We start from the raw sequence: 22,653 nt of genomic DNA on the forward strand, positions 1-22,653 counted from the left end.
CCCTATCATTGTTCTAATCTTGCCACAATCTCAACTGGATGTAGGTCTAGACTTTAACTAGGCCATTCTAACATGAATATGGTTTCATGAGTGCTTTGTATGAATATATGCTTTGCAACCATTCTTTTATTTGGCTGTATGTTTTGTGTTGTTGTCCTTCTGGGAGATAAGCCAACACCCCAGTCTCAGGCCTCAACAAGGTTTCTTTTGATGTTGTTCTGGATTTATTTCCATCCATGTTCCCATCAACTCCAAACAGCTTCTTGCTGATGAAGAAAAACACCCCTACAGCATGATGCTGCAAGAACAATGTTACAATGTTTTTATGCAGGCTGAAAAAGAAAAAACCTTTGGTTCCATCTGACCAGAGCACCTCCTTTCATATGTTTCTTGTGTCATCTAGATAGCTTTTGCCAAAATGGAAAGGAGACTTCTTATGAAAAATGGCAACTTGAGATTGAGACTCCGACTTAAATTGCACTTCACAAAAATAAAAGCCAATATGTGAGCTACAGACTACAGCTGCTGTGCAAGGTTAACTGTTAAACAATGCACTGGATTATTAGCCAGTAACATTGGTGGATTATGGGCCCATAACAATCTGTTCATGTTAGCTGTAGCTTCATAATTATGAACACATGAACGTCTCTCCAAATGAACGCTATATTAAATGATTTTGGATCCTATAACATTCTCTTGCTGTTAAGCTAGCTGCAACATTACATAGATACTTTCGGCTGAAAATATCAAAATAAAAGTATTGCCTGTTGTATTCATTTGAAAGTTCAGCTCTCATTTATTTTTATAATGAAGGAGAGGATTATATGAAGACAGGTTTTAATCTATTTCTTTTATTTTACTTAAAGCTTAACACCTATTTCTTTTTACATTGGGGTAAATATTACATTTGATCAGTTTTCAAAATAATATTAATACATTTTTATCAGATCTCTGGATGGTAAATTAAATGTTATAAGACTAAAAGATAATTAAAATGTTCATGTGGAAATTTAGGCCTAAGAATAAACAGTACAGGTTTGGAAACCTACAGCAATGCGGGGTTAGAAGTGACCTAGATGTTGTGGATTTGATGAGAAAATTTTTATTTTCATTGCTAGACTTGAGACTTGACTAAAATAGAGCGAAAGACTTGACTTGGACCCACTGGTGAGCATCTCTGCTTCTTATGGCTACGTCACACTGAAGTTTTTTGTTATAATGTGACAAAATGTTACAACAGTCTGACAAAAGTTAAGGAGCTATAAATACCTGTGCAAGGGACTGTAACATGTGAAAGTGAAACATCATGATTATTTTTTTTGTGGCACTAGAGGCCTTTATTTTTCAATTTGTCCAACAGTAGGCAGACAGGAAATAGGGGGAGAGAGAGGCGGAAGACATTTGGCAGAGTTCTCCGGATCCAGGACTCGAACCCAGGACCCAGGACAGCTGCTTTGAGGACTGTAGCTTCTATGCATGGGTTGAATAGTGTTTAGATGCGGTTGTGTGTTTCTTTAGTTTCAGATGGAGAGAATTTGAAGATGATGTTGTGAAATTGTAAGGCATAAACTCTTAGTTGTAAACAAAAGCACTTCAATAAACCTTGTTAAAAACAAAAATAGCTTACAGTAAATTTCTATCAAAAATGTATTTTTTTTCCAGGAAAGAAAAAACAATGCAAAAGAAATCCTGCTTGTAACAAAAATGAAACACTCTGAGATGATAGGTTCTTAGTTTCTGTCTGCAAAACCACACAGCCCTCCATGTAAAGATGATGAATGTTTTATGAGACAAGGGAGTTTGAGGTGGCAGAGATAAAAAGTTGGAAGAAGCGAAGGAGAGTCTCTGATTTGCCTGTCAGTGCCATTTGTAAAAATTTGCATTCAGACAACGGAAGCTGAAGCCAAGGCTGACTAACAGTGAATGCAAGGATAAGCCAGCATCAGTCAGAAAGGAGTTTGCAGTTATTGACTCAATGATGATGAGTTCAATGATAAAAATAAACTGTAGTTGAACTATAATGAACTATAGTTATACTAAAGTTTACTGTAAAACAACAAGCATTTATCACTGGTATTTGCTTTAACATCCATACACTCTTCAAAGCTCAGTCTGTTCTGTTTCTACATTGTACCTTCTTCTTTATTTCATGTCTTAGAATTCAAAACACTACGGTTGATACAGAGAACCATTCCTGCAAACATTTTCATCTGCAGGAAATCAGACTACAAAGACATAGGTTTATTGAATGTAAATTATCACAAAAAAAGATAATTGCTACATTATTAGATCATGTCCAGAAGCCTGTACTAAGCATGTCCCAATCAGATTTCTGTAGTGTTGAAGAAATTGCTGAGGCCAAAAGGGAAGCTCTCCAACCCCTAGACCACTCCACATCTCAACCCTCAGAGACAAGAATTGGGGTTTTAACCACTAATGTGTAGAATCAGAAAACATTAAAAAATGCAGACTTTACACTGTAAAACTAGTTACTGTTTTATTGTTTGGTCAGTAACATACAGCAACTTCTATCCTAATGAAAACTGGAATATTATGACTTGGCTTTCATCCTGTGATTCATCCAGCCTAACAGATCCAGATGCAGTCAGATTCAAAATGTCCTATTGCAAGTAAATCCGCAGCTCTGTAGATCAAACTTTTAAAAATTATGCAACTATGTGGGGAAATTAGTTAACTGATTCTATATTTTACATAACAGGGATTATGTAGTTCTGTATTTAGTGTTTAATCCCTCTGTGCTACTCTTAAATTCTCACACACACCGTGCACTGCAGAACGCTTTCTGGATATGGATGCTGCTACTCTGTCCTCTCCTATCTCACTACATTCGGTTCCACTCGTCTTCATATCAAGCAAAGAATTCTTAATATCTTAGGAAATTAAAATAAGTATATCTTATGATAAAGAGGTGTACACAAAAGCCATTTAAAAACCACCGTCATTACAGTCGCTATGCATGAAATAAACAAGCTTCACCTCATAGTCTGAATGCTGCATAACAGAAAGCAAAAATATGGGAAAAAGCTGAAAAACGTTATAGATTACAGAAAACAAACCTGACATTGTGACACTGACAGGGCGTGATCACATGTTTAGCTGTTTGTCCTTTAACCTCTGTCAGGATGTCTCAACAGATGTTTAAAATTAATTGCTCTTTAATCATAATTATCTATGTTGTTTACTCTCAAAACTACTCTTCCACTTTACTTACTCTTGTATAGTTCAGTCGTCTAACACCATCAATAAACTGTGCTGCTCTCATCACTCCGGGCTTCTGTTTGATGTTTCTGTGCCCGGCACCATTAAACACACAAGAGAAGGATGACTCTGGGGTGCCGTTTGTAGCTTGTGTAGCATCATGGATTGCATTTACTTGCCCCCATTCATCTGATCTTTAGTTTTAGATACAATACTAATTCAAATGACATAAATGTTTACATCCAACAGTGCAATGAAATTAGATATTTCTGTAATGCTTTATTCTTTCTGTGATAAATTAGTTAATCAAAATTAACACGTTAAAGAACCAGCCCTAATTCAAATTGCATTCCTCCTATGCTTGACATATTACAGTTTTATATATTTTCACTAAAGATGTAGTTTACATGGGTTTTTTTACTCCTGACATTGATCCGAGTTATTTAAGAGTACGTATTTCTCCATGCCGAGTCCCAGCCCAGTACTTCAATCACCATAGATGGTGATGGCTGTGGGCAGTGAGGGTCTCCTGGTGGGTATGAAGAGTTGGTCACTATGTTCTTCCTTTAATGAAGCATCCTTCTTTGCGCAGACAGCCTAAGCAGTTCCAGAACAGTGCCCCAAACAGAGCCAGCTTTCATCAGCTAGTTCAGCTTTATAGAGTCACTGGCTCTAATGCTGCTACCCCAACAGATCACAATGGAAAAGACTGCACTCAGGCTGTTGTTTCTCTAGTCTGTTTTCAAGGTAAAGGCAGAGTTATTTATACTCCTCCACCACCTCTACTTCTTCTCCAAATGGAGAAGCAGGATTTGACATTTTCCTGTGTCTCATGAGATCTACAATCTACTACAAATCTACTCCTTTGCTTTCTTCACATTCAAGATTAGTTGATTGTTTCTATACCATAGGTCAATTAGTATTAGTACAATTATTTGGTATTTCCTAAATGCCAGAATAATGACACCAAGGATCTTTTTTAAAATTAAGTCAGATGTTTACATAAACATAAAGATTAGTAAGACTGTAAAATATTTGGAAAAATCTTTGAGATGAAGCACACAACATTTGAGTTAACTGAAGGCAAAACCTCACACACACTGCTACATTGTGTGACATCATGAAAACTAAAGTTGAAATGTTTGGTCATAAGACAATTACTACATTTGAAGGAAAAGTAATATGTCCATGTGTCTTTTTGTGCAGTGTATGCAAATGTCAGGTTTCAAAAGAACAAAGAGAAATATGATGCAGTTCATGAAAGGGATATAATGCTGCTGCAGTATGTGGCTCCAAATTCTTTTTGATGGTAAATAGTCTACCTGTTCTCTCAGATTTTCCAAGCTGTAATTAGATCAGAGCTCAGAAGTGTTTTGGTTATCCTGAATGCAGTTCAAGTGTCATTAGTCTTCAGGCCTTTGGCTGACACTGAACAGCACAGAGGAAAGCTGAAAAAAACGAACATTTTGGGATGCAGCAGAGATAGTATTTGACGGGTGGTTTAATGAATAACCTAATGAGTCAGACAGCGTAGCAGAGAAATAGATGAGAGAAAATCGGCATTATGAGCAGTGTTCCTGAAACCTTCTCAGCATTAAAATTCTACAAAAATGTTTAGTTCAAAGTAAATATTGTGAGGTGTCTAAAACTATTTTAAAAACACAGGTGTTACATTACACTATCTTCACTGTCTTCGAGATGCAATAAGCATATTTCTGGACCTTTTCATGCTCAAATAACTAACATAAACTATAAAAGAATTAAACATACCAGAATCTGTAAATAAATGCACACATTGCTAATAAACTATGTTCAGGAGATCAAATAAGTATCTAGGTCTGTGGATCAAACTTCTAAGATTTTATGAAGTCAATAGACTGAAATATAAGATGGTAATAATCATAGTAAAATAGGAAACATCTGTCCTGCATTTTAGAGGCACAGAAAGATGTGCAGGTTAAGTAAAAAGTGCTCCAGCATATTTTATATCCTATACTATATGACATGTACTTTAATCTCCAAAAAAGCAAAGTTTTGGAATATGTAAAATTATGTAGCATGAGTGTTGCAACTATTTAGAATAAAGATGTAAACATAAATACAGCATTTAGAGGGCACTATAATTGAATTTACATAAGTACTATTACCCCCTTCTTCCCAAAACACACATGATATGCAGTAGATATAAAAAGTTTAAACAAATTAAAAATATATATTATTATGATTTTAAATGCCATGTTTTTGTGACATCCAAAAATGAAACAAAGATAATTCATTTTTAAACATGTCCCATGTTTAATGTAACATATATCCTCTAAAGAAATATTAAAAAGTATTTAACCACATTGGTTGTATAGGCCTGCACACCTTTAAACTCTTACTGCTGAATTTAGTTACAATTGTATAGTAAATTGTGCTTTTGTCAAGCAGATGCTGAATAAAGTAGAGATCGTTAATCTGAATATAGCACATACAATAGGTACAAAATTTAGGTACGATGCAAATAAGTGACTCATGGCATAAAAGTAATTAAACAAATGTATCAATCGCAGGTATGTGGATTATTTTATTGATGTTGCTATTGAGGGCTTTTAAATTCCTCTACAACAGATGTTTTTGTACAAACTATTGTGGTCCATCATTACAGCATTTCAAATACAGCTTAATATTCTAAATTCACAACCGAATGTCATTCATATGGTGATCTCTAGATGACAGCAAAGTGCTATCTGTGCAATTCTTGGTATGAGTAGAAAATACATCAACAGGCATATGCAGCCAGTTTTTGTTTTTCCATCTTGCTTCATAGCAAACTTGTGTTTTATTTCTAGGCTTCTTTAATAGATGTGACTGGACTTGTCGTTTTACGACATTGGCTTAATTTGTTCCTGTTTTGATCGACATTGAAAGTGTTATTAGATGCAACATACTTTGCAGGATAAGAAACAATTTGACTGTAGGTTAAAGCATCTGAACAAGAGGTCACATGAAACCTAGCATCAGCATTAGAGATAAAGTTAAAGACAGTTACATAAACAAAAAGATTCAGTCCTCACTGTATTTTCACAATTTAAATCCTTTGCTAGAAAATGCCAAACTCTGCAATCTTTATGTTACTGTAGCAGCAGGGGTCTTGGTTTTCTGTTGCTGTAAGGGGAATGTTAAACCAGAAGCTGTGGGAATGTGTAGCTTGCTCAGTGAAGGAAAGTTTGCAAAGCAGGTACAAGAGCAACATCTGGAATCTCACATAGAGCTCTGTCATGCAAACACGCTTCACAAGTTGCCATATGCTTTTTTGAATCTATAAGTTTAATAAAATTTCTTTTCTAGATTATCTTGTGAGTTTTTTTCCCTCTGGATTTTATCTTCCTAAATTACCACATTGTCAACTTAGTATTTATGAAGACACCTCATTGACAAAGACCCGTGTTGCCCTATACTTTCAGTCAGTCCTATATTCTTAAAATTCTCCACCACACTTAAGATCTGGACCCACACCAAAGAAGAAAGGGTGAATCTGCAGTGGAGTAAATCAGATGTGGATTTTTCAACTTCAACAAGCTTTCAGAAGTAACTGAAACTGGTTTGTTTCCTCATATTTTTGCCTTTTCGGGGACCCTAGCTCTGGGTTTCTGTCTCATGAGTAAAACATTTGATCTTTTGTTTACATTACATCCATACTAAGTACAAACTGGAACCAGTTAAAAGAAAACACAGACAAGTCTTACACCTGAGTGGAACTATACTATAAACTCTTTAAGACACTGTCTGCAGTTCTTCCTCATACATCCCCAACTCTTCCTCAATGCTAATAATGAGTCTGTGGATGTGTCTTTAACAACCTGGCAGATGTAGCTTGCAGTTGAACCTTACAACTTAATTTGGTTGCCCGGAAACCAGGAAAGTCAAACCTGGGTGCAATTTTGAGTTACTCCATAGATGAACTGACACACATTAAGACTAGAAGTAATGTTGGTCAACTTGTGTTGCATTACATTAGTGTTGGTCTTGTGTTGTCGTTGTTGCTCGTCTTGTCTCTGTGTTTGATCTAATGGACTTTGAATTTTTTCTCAAAGACAAATAAAAACCACCGCTGCAACATACTTTTTATTTGACACATGTCTTCCTTTGTACTGAGGATGGAAATTAAATTAAAGTCAGTATTGTTTATATAGCGCCAATTCCCAACACATATCATCTCAAGGCACTTCACAAAGTCAGGTACATACATTCCAATTAATCCTAACAATCAAAGAGTGCAGTCAGATTCAGTTTATTATTCAAACTGGTTTAAAGGTTTTCTACCTGAGTAAACCCAGCAGATTGCATTGAGTCAGTGACCTACAGCATTCACTCTTCCTGAATGAGCATGTAGCGACAGTGGACAGTCACTGGCGTTGACTTTGCAGCAATCCCTCATACTGAGCATGCATGTAGCGACAGTGGAGAGGAAAAACTCCCTTTTAACAGGAAGAAACCTCTAACAGAACCAGAACCAGGCTCAGTGTCCATCTGCCACGACTGACTGGGGGTTTGAGAGAACAGAGCAGAAAATTGGAAATTAGTATGAAAATGTAGCAGAGAGGGTGAAAGTGGTCATTATGTCCTCCAGCAGCCTAAGCCTATAGCAGCATAACTACAGAGATAGCTAAGGATAACCTAAGCCACTCTAACTATAAGCTTTATCAAAAAGGAAAGTTTTAAGCCTAGCCTTAAAAGTATACACGGTGTCACAGACTAAAACTGGGAGCTGGTTCCACAGGAGAGGAGCTTGATAACTAAAGGATCTGCCTCCCATTCTACTTCTAGAGACTCTAGGAACCACCAGTAAACCTGCAGTCTGAGAATGAAGTGCTTTGTTAGGAACATATGGAACAATCAGATCTCTGATGTATGATGGAGGTAGATTATTAAGGGCTTTATTTATATGTGAGGAGAAGAATTTTAAATTTTATTCTGGATTTAACAGGGAGCCAATGAAGGGAAGTTAAAATAAGGGAAATATGATCTCTCTTTTTAATTTTCATCAGAACTCTTGTTGCAGCATTTTGAATCAGCTGAAGGCTTTTAACTGCATTTTGTGGACATCCTGATAGTAACAAATTACAATAGTCCAGCCTTGAAGTAACAAATGCATGGACTAGTTTTTCAGCATCATTCCTGGATAGGATATTTCTAATTTTGGCAAGGAAATCATAAAAACCTATTTAATATGAGATTTAAATGACATGTTCTGGTCAAAGAAGAAGCTGAGAATATGAGACTAATGAGAGAAAAGAGGGAGAAATATTTTCCAGTGGAAATATATGGGTGTTTTGTATGTCTGCATTGTTCAGAGTCGGATTTATCGGACTAATTTGCTGTTTGTAGACAAATTACCTATTTTGTTAAAGAATCGATAGTGGCAGGTTTTGTGCAGTGAACTTCTTGTATGAAATACAGAACAAGAACAAACACGTCTGGTTGCTTTTAGGTATTCATATGGAATTATAATAATATTTTAGAGGCTTAATGAAGAATTGTAATAGATATGTTTTCATAAATTGTCTTCCTTTATGACATCCAGGGCTTCAGCCCAGAATTCAGGTCCAATGACACCTTTAATCTTTACTCTTTCTGGGGTCAGGCCTTCTGTTAGTTAGCCAGGAGGAACGGCTAATTTATGTCTGCAAGCTCTCTTTTTTTAACTGCAGACTCTTTTGCATAATCAGACTTGCATAGGTATTTATTTTAGAAATGCAAATTACAAGATCATTCCACATTATTTCCTCTATACTGAGTGGTTCTGCATGTTGCTTGATCTAATACAAAAATATGTGCCATGAATTCAAACAATACCATTTTATTTTTCCATGTATTTTGTAGACAGCAAAAAATTATGTTCAGCTGTTAAATGGAACAGTTTTGTGAGTGAAGGTAACTTAAGAGGAATTGAGGAGCTCATGGTTGGATGGAGAGATGGATGGATGGTGTTGTATGTAGTCTTTATGATCTACCAGGGGCCTTTTTAAAAACACAGAACAAACATAAAACTGAGCTGATATTTGATCACATGTTTGTGTCTTTCTGTGATTCCCAGAAACGTGTCACAGTCTGCTGGTATCGAGTTTATCACCATCATCATTTAGAAGCTCCTCACAACTATCTAGCAGTCATGGGCCGGGTTTTGCTAAATTAAACCGAAGAGAAGGTGAGTGACATCATTATAGTTGTTATAGTGTAAATTATATCACAGTGTGGTAAAAGTACCAATAAGAGCAAACCTAAATTTATTTTATTGGGATGTTCTTCTTATTTCAGAAGAAAATGTTAGATTTCAAAAAAATACTTGACATTATTAACTCATTTCTCTTCATGCACATCACGTTTTTTAAAGAGAGAAATACTTTCTCTATTGGCTAGTTACAATTTTATTGAACCTTTAAGTATTTTGTGGCTCTATAATGTTTTATATAAAACACTTGTCTTATATTGTGTGGAAACATTTTGCTGGCTTTAAAGTAAAGCAAATGCAATGTTGACTTCATTGGTTTTCCGAATTCTTTCAATTCTAGGCATTAGATCCTCCAAAGGTCAGTTCATTGGTTGATCTGTGGACAATTTCAGACCAAGTCAATACACCCAGCTTTTTACACACTATATATAAACAAATCAACAGTATGCTCCAATCAGGCCATACTCTAGATTCGAACAACTTGTAATGTGGTTGCTGCACTTTAGTTTAGATTACATGGGCCATTTTTCTTTCACAACAGGCATTATTGAGTGTTACATCCCTATTTTACTTGAGTATGGTGGCTTAAACAAATGAGATGTGGTGACAACATAACAGAGTTGCCTTTTGTATCGGCACTTCAGACCTTAACACTAAATGCAAACAACAGATAATCAATAAGGTATGATGCACTTTGGTTTCTGATGTTAAGGTCTAGCTAGTTTTAAAAAAGATACAGTTTCAACATGGTAAACTCTCATATCATACGATTATGGCTTAAAGTCCCTTCAGTGAGATGCCAGAAGAAGTACTGGAGTGACTGGAGTTTTTTATCCTACATGTATAGAAAAACACGGTGCAGCCCCAGCCCCACTTGTTGCTGTGGACTGCTGGTGAGCTTGCTAGAAGAAGACTACTATTATTTTCTCAAATTTACAATAAAGGCAACTGTTCAGAAGATTTTCAAAAGGTACTTTTTGTTCGATAAAAAGTCAGATGGTCTTAAAAGCCTTATTATTTTAATGCATTTGAAAAATCCACCGCCGATCATCAAGTAGGAGTAGTAGAAGTACCGCGGTGCCCCTAAGTTTGCATTCTCCAGACCCAATAATTAGACTGTCAGTGTATTGGGAATGACCATGAGCAGTGTTCAAACTCTAATTAAGAAGTGAGAAATAAGGTATTCTGTAGAAACCAAGACATGGTCAATGAGACCGACTAAAATTCCGGCCACAACTGCCAGGAAAATTGCTAAGGGATCAAAACTCACAAATTAATTCTACTGACATACAGGATTAAGGAAAGAAAAAGTGGCGTGGCTGTTTCAGGATGCACAATAAGGAGAAAGTTGAAGAAAAATGGGCTGCGAGGTCTTGTGAGCAGACAAATGACATTACTGCAATGCTACAAAAACAGCCTGCTTACATTACACCAAACAGCATAAAGACGCACTTCAAAGCTTTGGAGTGTTGGAGGAAGCCAGAGTACCAGAAACAAAAAACCACCCATGCCTGGGTAGAACATGCAAACTCCATGTAGAAAGAGCCCGGCCTAGTTCACACCTCGGCCTGAAGTTAGCACTTCTGCAAGTCAACAGTGGGAACCAACACCCCACTGAGCATCCCTTTATGCTAGTCATGCATATTAATGTGCAGCTAAGGTAATCACAGACAGAACCCCTAGCCGATACCAGGGATTGAATGAGGACATCCGAAGAGAAGAGTCTTGTTTGGATCATTAACCTGCCTTCTGTCATTAAATTCTTCCACAACAATCCATGATATAGCCAAAATCCCTAACCTCAAACTAACATTTAAGTTTTTATTCCTAAATGTCAACAAAATGTCAACTTAAGTTTTAACTCCTAAAGTTTCTAACATTTGTATTAATAAATGCCAACAAAAGTATTTTGTTCACAATGTTCTCAAAGTGCTTTTTCTACATAACAAGCCACACTCACCCCTTCATAACCTCACCAGTCAGGTACAAGTTAATTAGCATGACTGAATGTGGATGCTATTTCCACTCCAACCATCTGAGTGCAAACTACTTCCCAAACACTGACTATTCAATACCTTCAGAGATTCAGCAAATGATTAAATTATGTCAGTGGTTTAAAGCTACATATCAATAATGCTGCAAAAACTCAGTATGCAATCACTGTAAATCTTTTACTTGTGTTGTTTAAAGCTGTGAATATAAATTGCTGACACAGCTCAGTGGGTTGCCGTCCTCAAACCAGCCTCATACTTCTCCACTCTGCAGGATGCTGACATCTCACACTGTGCTAAAAGGGAACGTGTTGTTATTATACATAGCTAAGGGTTAGTTAGACATCATAATGCCTAAATGATCACAGAGAAAATAGATATGTGCAGAGTAAAATAAGCCTCCCACTCTCCCGTAGTTCAGTAGTCACATATAACATTTAGCAGTTTTACATCAATAAATAATGGCTGCCATCGCATTCTTCCCTTCACAATCTTTTTATATTCCCTGTGTGTCATGGTAGCACAGGTCAAGTATGGTTTGCAAAGAAGCTCCCTGCTGTTTCTGCTTCGTGTTGCAGCCCCACTGACGATGACACCTCACACTACATGATGAGCCTCACTTGGATTCAAATCAGCCAGCTCCTCATAATTTGACTGAAGGGTGAAAAGATTGTGGTGAAAAGGCACTCATTTCTGCTGTGGTTTTGAAACCAACACCGTCAAATTGTGTTTGCTGATTTAGTTCAGAAAAGATACAGTGACAGTCAGACGTTCACCATCATCGGTGTGAATGTTATTTCTGTTTGGACTTTTAATGATTCATATAAACCACAATTTTTTAGGTTGGTATGATTATACAAGAGTTACCTAACTCTTTTATCTATGAATACAGAGTCAATTGTATACATACACCTCCACTAATATTTGAATAAATGTTCCATAGCACGTTGTACCTTGACCACAAACCTTTTGAAGCCCTCAAAAAGTTTTTGGCATAATATTAACTGAATAACCAAGGCACTCCTCTTGGTGGAAATGATAGAGCTCATATATGTATACATATTGGTACCCTGTCATGGACTTGGAGACAATGGAGTCTATTAATTTTCAGCAGAGTTGAGGTCAGGGCCTTTATGATAGTTATCCACCATTTTTGGGTCTGTGTTTTGCCCTGTCATTTCTGTCCAATAGGAGCAATGATCGTAACATACGTGGTTGTATTTACCAGTTGTAGTTCACTTGCAAAAAGTAAAATGTAAAAGTGTACCACACCAAATGAAACAAATAAAGTCAACTTTTGGTCCTGACCAAACAAGCGGATCAAAGGACTTTCCTGGCAAGGATAGACAAACGGTTTTCTTTTTGGTTTTGTGCTCCCAAACCAACCAAAGCTAGGACTGTTTGTTGGAATACGTTTATTTTTATGTGTTGTAGGGTATCAGCTGGAATGAACAGTATTGTGCACTCATTTTAAATTTCTCAGTTGCCTTAAAAGAGCTGGGTGTTCTAGTAATATTTCAAAGTGGTTTAAATTGATGGCTGCTTTTTCAAATAATTTATGCCCAGTCATTTTGATCATGGAGGCTCATTGGCACATTAACAACACTTGTACTAATCTCGTCCATATGATATTTTGTGTGAACTTGACCTAAACTTTCAATTTGGCTATCAATGTCAGAGAAAAAGTTGCAATAAAGCAAATTGACATTTTTTTCACTCTCTTCTGTCTCTGAGGAAATCAGTGCAAAAACAAATTATTCCTGCTAGTTTGCTGCCAGTCTTCCAACTTTCCTCCTGTGCTCTAAGGAGGTGTCTCTTTTTTCAGGTTTATTTCCCAAAAAAGGCAAAGAGGCTTGCACATCAAAACTCACATCTGTTAAAAATGCTTGTTCTAGGGCTCTGCAGTTTTGTTGGTAAGACATTTTTACAAATTTGTACAAATTTTAATTGTATCATTAGCAGCTTTTAGATTTCTAATACAATAATTGAATGAGGCAGTAATACATATTGGTGCTGCACATGATACCTATGTATTGTTTTATTTTGATTTTGGCCACAGTATTTAGTATGTGTTAAATACCTTAAAATGAATTCATCTTATATAAGGCCTTGCTGCAACAATCAGTAGTACTCTATTGATTCTGATGTCACTTTGTAATTATTTGATGATATGTTTATGGTTATTGTCCATTTGGAAGACCCATTTGTAGAAAATGTTTTTTTACCTCATGAAACTAGCCATTGCACCAGTCTCACCTTTCCCTACTGCACATAAATACCACCAAATGATGCTTTTACCCCCATACGGGTGTTCTCAGGCTTGGAGGCATAACAACATGTTGCATTGTTCTAGGAGTGATCTAAGAAGATTGCTTTAGCTCCCTTCCCACCCTGCCCACTGTGCATGCTAGTAAGACAAACATACGTCCTTGTCTAGGACGGTGTTTACATCCCGCCGCAAGCTAACGTGCAGGTCGCACAGAGCATGCTCGCCGACCAGATACTGAGTGTGGAGCGGACCAACCCGGACTCCTTAGTAATCGTCGTTGGCGACTTTAACAAAGGTAATCTCACCCACGAACTCCCCAAATATAGACAGTTTATTAAATGTCCGACCAGAGAGGACAACATTCTGGATCACTGTTACACCACCATCAGAGACGCTTATCACGCCGTCCCACGTGCTGCACTGGGCCAATCCGACCACATCATGGTCCACCTGATTCCTCCATACAGGCAGAAACTAAAGCTCTGCAAACCTGTTGTGAGGACGACAAGGAAGTGGAGCAGTGAGGCTGTGGAGAATCTCCAGGCGTGTTTAGGCTGTACAGACTGGGATGTGTTCAGGACTACTACCAACAGTCTGGACGAGTACACAGAGGCTGTGACTTCCTACATCAGCTTCTGTGAGGACAGCTGTGTACCATCATGCACCAGGGTGAGTTACAACAACGACAAACCCTGGTTCACAGCTAAACTCAGAAGGTTAAGACTGGATAAGGAAGAGGCCTTCAGGAGTGGGGACAAATACATATACAGAGAGGCAAAGTACAAGTTTGGCAAGGCAGTGAAAGAGGCCAAACGACTGTACTCTGAGAAGCTCCAAAACCAGTTCTCAGCCAACGACTCTGCGTCTGTCTGGAAAGGGCTCAAGCAAATCACCAACTACAAGCCGAAAGCCCCCCACTCCATCAATGACCGACGCCTCGCCAACGACCTGAACGAGTTCTACTGCCGCTTTGAAAGACAAAGGGACAGTCCTGCAACCATCCCCCACGACGCCCCCCAACAGCTGCAGCCACGATCCACCACCCCCACCTCCCCAACCTCAAGAGGGGCCTTGGCACCTCCAACCCCCACCCTGAAGTTCCCCCCCACCAGCCCCCTACCCACGCCGAGGACGGCTCTTTCCATCCAGGAGAGGGACGTCAACAAACTCTTCAGGAGACAGAACCCCCGGAAAGCTGCTGGTCCGGATTCAGTCTCACCAGCCAGCCTGAAGCACTGCGCTGATCAGCTGTCTCCAGTCTTCACAGACATTTTTAACACCTCACTGGAGACATGTCATGTGCCAGCCTGCTTCAAGTCCTCCACCATCGTCCCTGTTCCCAAGAAGCCAAGGACCACAGGGCTTAATGACTTCAGACCCGTCGCCCTGACCTCTGTGGTGATGAAGTCTTGTGCTCTCACACCTAAAAGACATCACCGACCCCCTCCTGGACCCCCTGCAGTTTGCCTACAGAGCCAACAGGTCTGTAGATGATGCAGTCAACCTAGCCCTTCACTTCATCCTCCGGCACCTGGACTCCACAGGAACCTACGCCAGGATCCTGTTTGTGGATTTCAGCTCTGCCTTCAACACCATCATCCCAGCTCTGCTCCGGGAGAAGCTCTCCCAGCTGAGTGTGCCCGACTCCACCTGCAGGTGGATCACTGACTTCCTGTCTGACAGGAAGCAGCGCGAGAGGCTGGGGAAGCACGTCTCTGACTCCCTGACCATCAGCACCGGTTCCCCACAAGTCTGTGTTCTCTCTCCTCTGCTCTTCTTCCTGTACACCAACAGCTGCACCTCCAGTCACCAGTCTGTCAAGCTTCTGAAGTTTGCGGACGACACCACCCTGATCGGACTCATCTCTGATGGTGACGAGTCCGCGTACAGATGGGAGGTGGACCATCTGTTGGACTGGTGCAGCCAGAACAACCTTGAGCTCAACGCTCTAAAGACAGTGGAGATGGTTGTGGACTTCAGGCAGAACCCAGCCCCACCTGCCCCCATCACCCTCTGTGACTCCACAATTGACACTGTGGAATCTTTCCGCTTCCTGGGAACCATCACCTCCCAGGATCTCAAGTGGGAGCCAAACATCAGCTCCCTCATCAAGAAAGCCCAGCAGAGGATGTTCTTCCTGCGGCAGCTGAAGAAATTCAACCTGCCAAAGACTATGATGGTGCACTTCTACACAGCCATCATTGAGTCCATCCTCACCTCCTCCATCACCACCTGGTACGCCGCTGCTACAGCCAAGGATAAGGGCAGGCTGCAGCATGTCATTCGGTCTGCTGAGAAGGTGATTGGCTGCAGTCTACTGTCGCTCCAGGAACTGTACACCTCCAGGACCCTGAAGCGGGCAGGGAAGATTCTGGCTGATCCCTCCCACACCGGTCACAGACTCTTTGAGACTCTCCCCTCTGGCAGGAGGCTGCGGTCCATCCGGACCAAAACCTTACGCCACAAGAACAGTTTTTTCCCATCTGCCACCAGCCTGGTTAACAAAGCCCGGAAACCACCCTGACACTCTCCCTTTCCCCCACACCCCCCCTTTTTTGCTGACAGGACACCCGTAACTTGTAACTCTATGCGTTACATTAACGCTCAGCTTGGACTCCTGCTTTACTTGCACTGCCATACTTGCACAATGATCACCTGCACTGTTGTATTGCTCTTGCATCTTATACTGCTTTATATTTACTCTCACTCACTTAAAACTGTGCACATATATTTATATTATATTGTAGATATGTTTATACTGTTTAATTTGTATTGTATTGCACCGACTACGCCAAAACAAATTCCTTGTATGTCCAAAAACGTACTTGGCAATAAAGCTTTTCTGATTCTGATTCTGATTGTAGCCACTTCCAAACTTGTGAAGATCAATACATATCTGCCTAGCTTGTATGGCATGCTCTCTTATTTTCCTGTTAAAGATTAATTTAAATACATTTTCAACAAAATTAGTTGAGAAACCACATAAAGGCTCAGACTGTGAGGAGTAAAACATCTGACTTCTGTAGTTTACTTTTCAGAATATTCGGTTTGTGAGGTGAATTTCATTTTATAGTACAGGGGGATTGAGCTACAGGTGGTACTGATTTAGGATGGCCTCGCTCTTCCTTTCAGCATGATTCCTTTTGGAGCCTTCCAGTGATTCAATATCATTGACGGACGTTGCTGTGTCTGCTTCAGCACTAATGGTCATCATCTAATCTATTAAATATAGGAGACCTACAGTTCACCGGGTAGATACAAATGGAAGTAAACAAATGTTCTTACTATCAAATGAACGAAAAGAGATGACGATGTTAACTTTAAAAGGTAACTGAGCAGTAAGGCTTGATCATCTGGTCACATGTCTGCATGTACAGTTTAGTGTTAATAGGAAACGAACACCCGTCATTGTTTAGAATTTCCTTTAAATGTTTCAATTTATTATCTTTTAATAACAAAACCTCCTTAGTCGTATATAATTGTAATTATCTTTTTGTATTTTGTATTAAAATTATTTAACCAGAAAAAATAAAGTTTGGCTCTGCCTCCTCTGCATGTGTAAAGCTTTAAAAGTTGCATTTGCTACATCTTTCCTTCAAAAGGTTTTACTTCAAAACACGCAGCAACCTAAAAAAAACTGTTTTATTATAGAGGAACAAATTACCCAAACACAAACTGAGAAATGTGATTTATGCATCAGTGATGACAAGATTGAACTGAAACTCCAAACTGTTCCTCAAGGTAGAAAAGAGTAATTTCAGAAGAAGCCCTGATTCAAAAATTGTTCCATTCTCTCATAAATCAAATGATGGATGGCAAATGAAGTTTTATTTCAGTACAGGCCCGCTTCTGGCTCATTTAGCAATTCACTCATACAGTTGCTTTGCTGAGCTTAATCCCAGATTTTCCATTCAACAGAAACAAGTACTGATGAAATAAAATAAAAGGAAATTAAAATTGAAGAAGTTAAAATAAAGTCGGATGCCACATAGGTTTTTGTTTTAATACATGGAACTGGTCTCTTAATAAACAGAGATTCCTTTTGTGTGGGTTGTTTGTAAGTGGCAGTAGATTATTTAGTGAATTAATGAGTGAAAAGAACATTTGAACTCATTTAATGTATTATTTACAGCTGATATGTGTAAACCACTCACAATTTATCATTAAGTGTAACTATACAGTGCTTTATATTATCGTGTTTGAACATTAAACATATTTCACCAAGTTGACATCGAAACTCATATCCCATTTAGACAAAAGAGGACTGCACATGATAAACATTACTGTCCTTCACTGATACGCAACAGATAATGTTCACATGTTCAATTGGGGGAAGTAAACTACACTTTAAAAATGCAAGGCACAAATAGAAGCACCATCTCAAGGGGTCAAGTCTTAGCATTCGGACAAAGGACCGTCCTATAATAGACAGCTTTTTCATATCTCATCTAAACTCATGTTAAGAAGTAAGTATGTATTTTCCAGTTGTTTAAATACAGTCTTGTCTCTCTTGTTTTTGCTGCAGGTGCTGGAGGCTGGTCTCCTCTAAATTCCGACAAATATCAGTGGTTGGAGGTTGACCTGGGTGGACGGACACAAATCACAGCTGTTGCTACGCAAGGTCGCTATGGGAGCTCTGACTGGCAAACAGCCTACCAGCTGATGTTCAGCGACTCAGGACACAACTGGAAACAGTATAGATGGGAAGGACATATAGGGGTGAGTTTATTGTTAGAAGATAGTAGAGGAATCATCTGTGTTTAAAAATAAGTTAATTTGCAACTTAGAATACGAAAATTACAGATTTATTGGGTAATTTTCAAAAAGGTATATTAATTTGACATGGGAAAATTGAGATGATTAAAAAAAGAGCAAATAAAAAAAATTGGGTAATCAAAACCGATTTTACATCACAATGTTCTGCAATCACAATGCAATTGCATGTTTTCTTAAGAATTTGCAGCTATAACTTTAATCAATAATAAAAAGTTAATAAACTAATTTAGCTGGATAGGCTGACATTTAACTCTATCATAGTTGGCTGAAGGCAAAACTAAACACTGTTCAAACTTTAAAGATAAGACGTTGAAGAAAAACAAGAAGCAACCAAATCATACAACAGTTGTAAGTTGTCTGTTTCTCACGCCATCTGGACTTTACTCTGAGTCATCCTTAGCCCAGAAATAAAAGTAGCCTCACTATGATGTCATCAAGCAGTGATCACGGTCGAGATTTGGAAATGTGTATTTGCGAAACCTTATACAATCAAGGCTGAATTACAAGCTACCTTTTTTATTCAGCCTCTATTTTGAAATATGTTTGGGAAGAAACAGTTTCACAACAAAACTAGATAAGATTACTTTGGAGCTGGAAGCAGAACCTAACTAAATGTCTATCAGTATGCAATCTTTCATAGACCCCTTTCTAGCACATGCTAGCACCAACAAATATGGTTACATTTTATGCATTAAGGCACTGTAACTGTAAGATGTGATAGTAAACAGTTTGTAACAGTCGGTGTCACCATGTTTCTTCTGAAAGACAGCCATGTTGGATTTGAAAGTAAAAAATCCAGTTCGAATGAAAAGCACCACAGACATTGCATTGCAGTCTGCGCCACTGAGCTAGCTTGTATTGCAACATGTTAAACTCTCCAGAGAACCACATATTGTCCACAGCAACAGCTAATTTGAATATTTAGGATGCATTGATTACTTTCTGGTCTGTTATATTATTAAACACACAATAAACATTCTGGAAAATGTATATGAACATGCAATAAAGGCCATAAATGATGGCACAAACATGCAACATCAGCTTGCAACATTTCTTTGTTCCTTTTTTGCACTTTGATGTTTTTAAGATATTTGCACCTAAATGATACTGAGTATGATCCTGTCAGACTAAGAATACAGTGACTAGCTAAAGTAATTTTTCCCCTTGAACATTTTTCATTTTATAACCCCAACTTCAAAGTATTTTATTGAAATCCCATGTGATAGACCAAGACAAAGTGGTGCATAATTGTAAGATAAAATAAAAATTATGTATTGTTTTTAATTTGCTTTACAAAAACAAAAATCATATTCAGCCTCTCCAAGTCAGTAGTGTTTAGGACCACCTTTTGCTGATTTGATGTATGCCTGTACAAGCTTTAAATATCTAAAGATTTACATTTTTTATCATTCTAAATAGCTTAATCTCAGTCAGATTAGATGGTTTATAAATCAATCGTCAAGTCTTTCTCAGCTGGATATAAATCTTTGCCTGGACCATTCTGATGGAAAGGTGCTTCGATCTTAACTATTCCACTGGAGCTCTGCCTATATGTTTAGTGCCATTTTCCTGTTTAAAGATGAACTTCCACTTCAGTCTCAAGTCTTTTGTGGCCTCTAAAAGGTTTTCTACCAGCACTGGCTTGAATTAAGTTCCCCTCATCTTTCCATCAACTCCAACCAGCTTTTTCTGTCCTTGCTGAAGAAAAGCACAGACTGTTGCTGCCATCACCAATTTTCATTAGAATCTGCAACAGCTATTGGGCAAGATACCGACACATATAGTATAAATATACAGTACTGTGCAAAAGTTTTAGGCAGGTGTGACAAAGAATGCTTTCAGAAATATAAATGACAATTGTTTATTTTTATCAATTTACTAAATGCTAAGTGAGTGAACCCAACAACAGCCAGAGTTATTAAGAAATATCTTCAGCATAAAGAAGATCAAGACTTACTGGAAGTGATGGTATGTCCCCCACAGAGCCCTGATCTCAACACCATGGAGTGTGTCTGGGATTACATGAAGAGACAGAAGGATGTGAGGAATCCTACATCCACAGATCTGTGGTTGGTTCTCCAAGATGTTTGAAACAACCTACCAGTCAAGTTCCTTCAAAAACTGTGTGCAAGTGTATCTAGAAGAATTGATGCTGTTTTAAAGGCAAAGGGTGGTGACAGCAAATATTGATTTGATTTGTCTTTTGTTCATTCACTGCATTTTGTTGATTGATGAAAATAAATAACACTTCCATTTTTGAAAGCATTCTTTGTTTACAGCATTTTTTCCACACCTGACTAAAACTTTTGCACAGTACTATATAAACTTTATAGGAAACAAAATAAAGGAAAGAGGAATAGCATGTACATGTATGTGTCTGTGCAGCAATGTTTTATGTCAATGAAAAGAAAATAACAAAGGCATGTTGTGGCTGTGCAAATATTTTGTTTCACAGCAGAGTAGCTGACTACTCAGGCTGTAAGGTGTTCATTGTGGTAATCAGAGAGACAGCCTGGGAGAAAAAATAGTTTCTGTGGCATCTGTCTAGTGTAAACAATGCTCTGTAACGCAGACCTGAAGGTAAAAGTCTAAACGGTCTGCAGAGATGTTAGCTGCCCTTTCCGGACCCTAGACCTATACAATTTCTGGATGGAGGGAAGGTCAGCTGTCTCTGCTAGGCCTTCTTCCGAACATTGTCTATGTGGGAGGACCATCTCAGGTGCCGAGAAAATGGTGTCTAGGAAAAGTGATCCACATTAGTCACAGTGTTTTTGAGAATGGTAAGGGCAGGCAGCATGAGGGGTGTTTTCACAGTCATCTCCACTGTCTTTGGCGGGTTGATTTTCAGGTAATTCTGACCACACCATTGGACCAGCTGATCAACCTCCTGTCTTTATGCTGACTCCTCACTGTCATGGATCAGACCAATAGCAGTGGTTTCATCTGCAAACTTTAGGAGTTTCACAGACGAGTCTGCTGTGGTGGAGTCATACAGAATAGAGTGGGGAGAGAACGCACCCGTACGGGGCACCGGTGCTGATGGTTCTTGTGCAGGAGAACATGCTCCCCAGCCTCACCTGCTGCTGATGCTAATGCCAGTCAATCAGGAACCTAGTGATCTATTGACAGGTCGAGGTCAGCACTGCGAGCTGGGTGAGCTTCTGGTGGCGGATATCTAGGTTGATGATGTTGAAGGCCAAGCTGAAGTCCACAAACCGGATCCTGGTGTACGTTCCTGGGTGGTCAAGATGGTGCAAGATGAAGTGTAGCTCCAAATTGACTGCATCCTCTACTAATCAGCCTGGTAAGCAAACTGCAGGGGGTCCAGCAGAGGGCCAGTGATATGCTTCAGATTCTACAGCACTAGTTGCTCAAAGTATTTCAAGACCAGATGTCAGGGCAACAGGTCTGTAGTCATTTAACTCTGTGATGGTGCGTTTCTTTGGGACTGGGATGGTGGTGGAATGCATGGTGCAGAAGGGAACCTCAGACAGCACCAGAGATTGGTTCACAATCTGAGTGAAGATGAGGGCCATCTTGGAAGGGATGGTGGGTTCAGGGTGAGGTGCAGTATTAAATGCTTTCCTACATGGCTTGTAGCAAAGATTTGAATGTAATTCTCATGGCTTTCTTCCTGCACTCTTCCACAAAAGCCAGTTTTGTGGAAAAGTGCACAACTAATGGTTATCTTTCTGATATACCTTTCCAACTTACAGGTCCTTCTCAAAATATTAGCATATTGTGATAAAGTTCATTATTTTCCATAATGTCATGATGAAAATTTAACATTCATATATTTTAGATTCATTGCACACTAACTGAAATATTTCAGGTCTTTTATTGTCTTAATACGGATGATTTTGGCATACAGCTCATGAAAACCCAAAATTCCTATCTCACAAAATTAGCATATCATTAAAAGGGTCTCTAAACGAGCTATGAACCTAATCATCTGAATCAACGAGTTAACTCTAAACACCTGCAAAAGATTCCTGAGGCCTTTAAAACTCCCAGCCTGGTTCATCACTCAAAACCCCAATCATGGGTAAGACTGCCGACCTGACTGCTGTCCAGAAGGCCACTATTGACACCCTCAAGCAAGAGGGTAAGACACAGAAAGAAATTTCTGAACGAATAGGCTGTTCCCAGAGTGCTGTATCAAGGCACCTCAGTGGGAAGTCTGT

At 38.8% G+C, this 22,653-nt stretch overlaps 1 protein-coding gene across 1 annotated transcript in view; it reads left to right on the plus strand.

The window, feature by feature from the left end:
* Positions 1 to 22,653, plus strand: part of LOC124859659 (contactin-associated protein-like 4) — a 107,044-nt gene that overhangs the window by 8,249 nt on the left and 76,142 nt on the right. The window contains exons 2-3 of the mRNA XM_047352563.1: positions 9,299 to 9,409; positions 18,219 to 18,412. Of these exons, the coding sequence (XP_047208519.1) occupies positions 9,299 to 9,409; positions 18,219 to 18,412 (305 nt within the window). The remainder of the gene's footprint in view (positions 1 to 9,298; positions 9,410 to 18,218; positions 18,413 to 22,653) is intronic.

Source organism: Girardinichthys multiradiatus, chromosome 22 (genome assembly GCF_021462225.1).
Source record: "Girardinichthys multiradiatus isolate DD_20200921_A chromosome 22, DD_fGirMul_XY1, whole genome shotgun sequence".
Lineage (NCBI taxonomy): Eukaryota > Metazoa > Chordata > Actinopteri > Cyprinodontiformes > Goodeidae > Girardinichthys > Girardinichthys multiradiatus.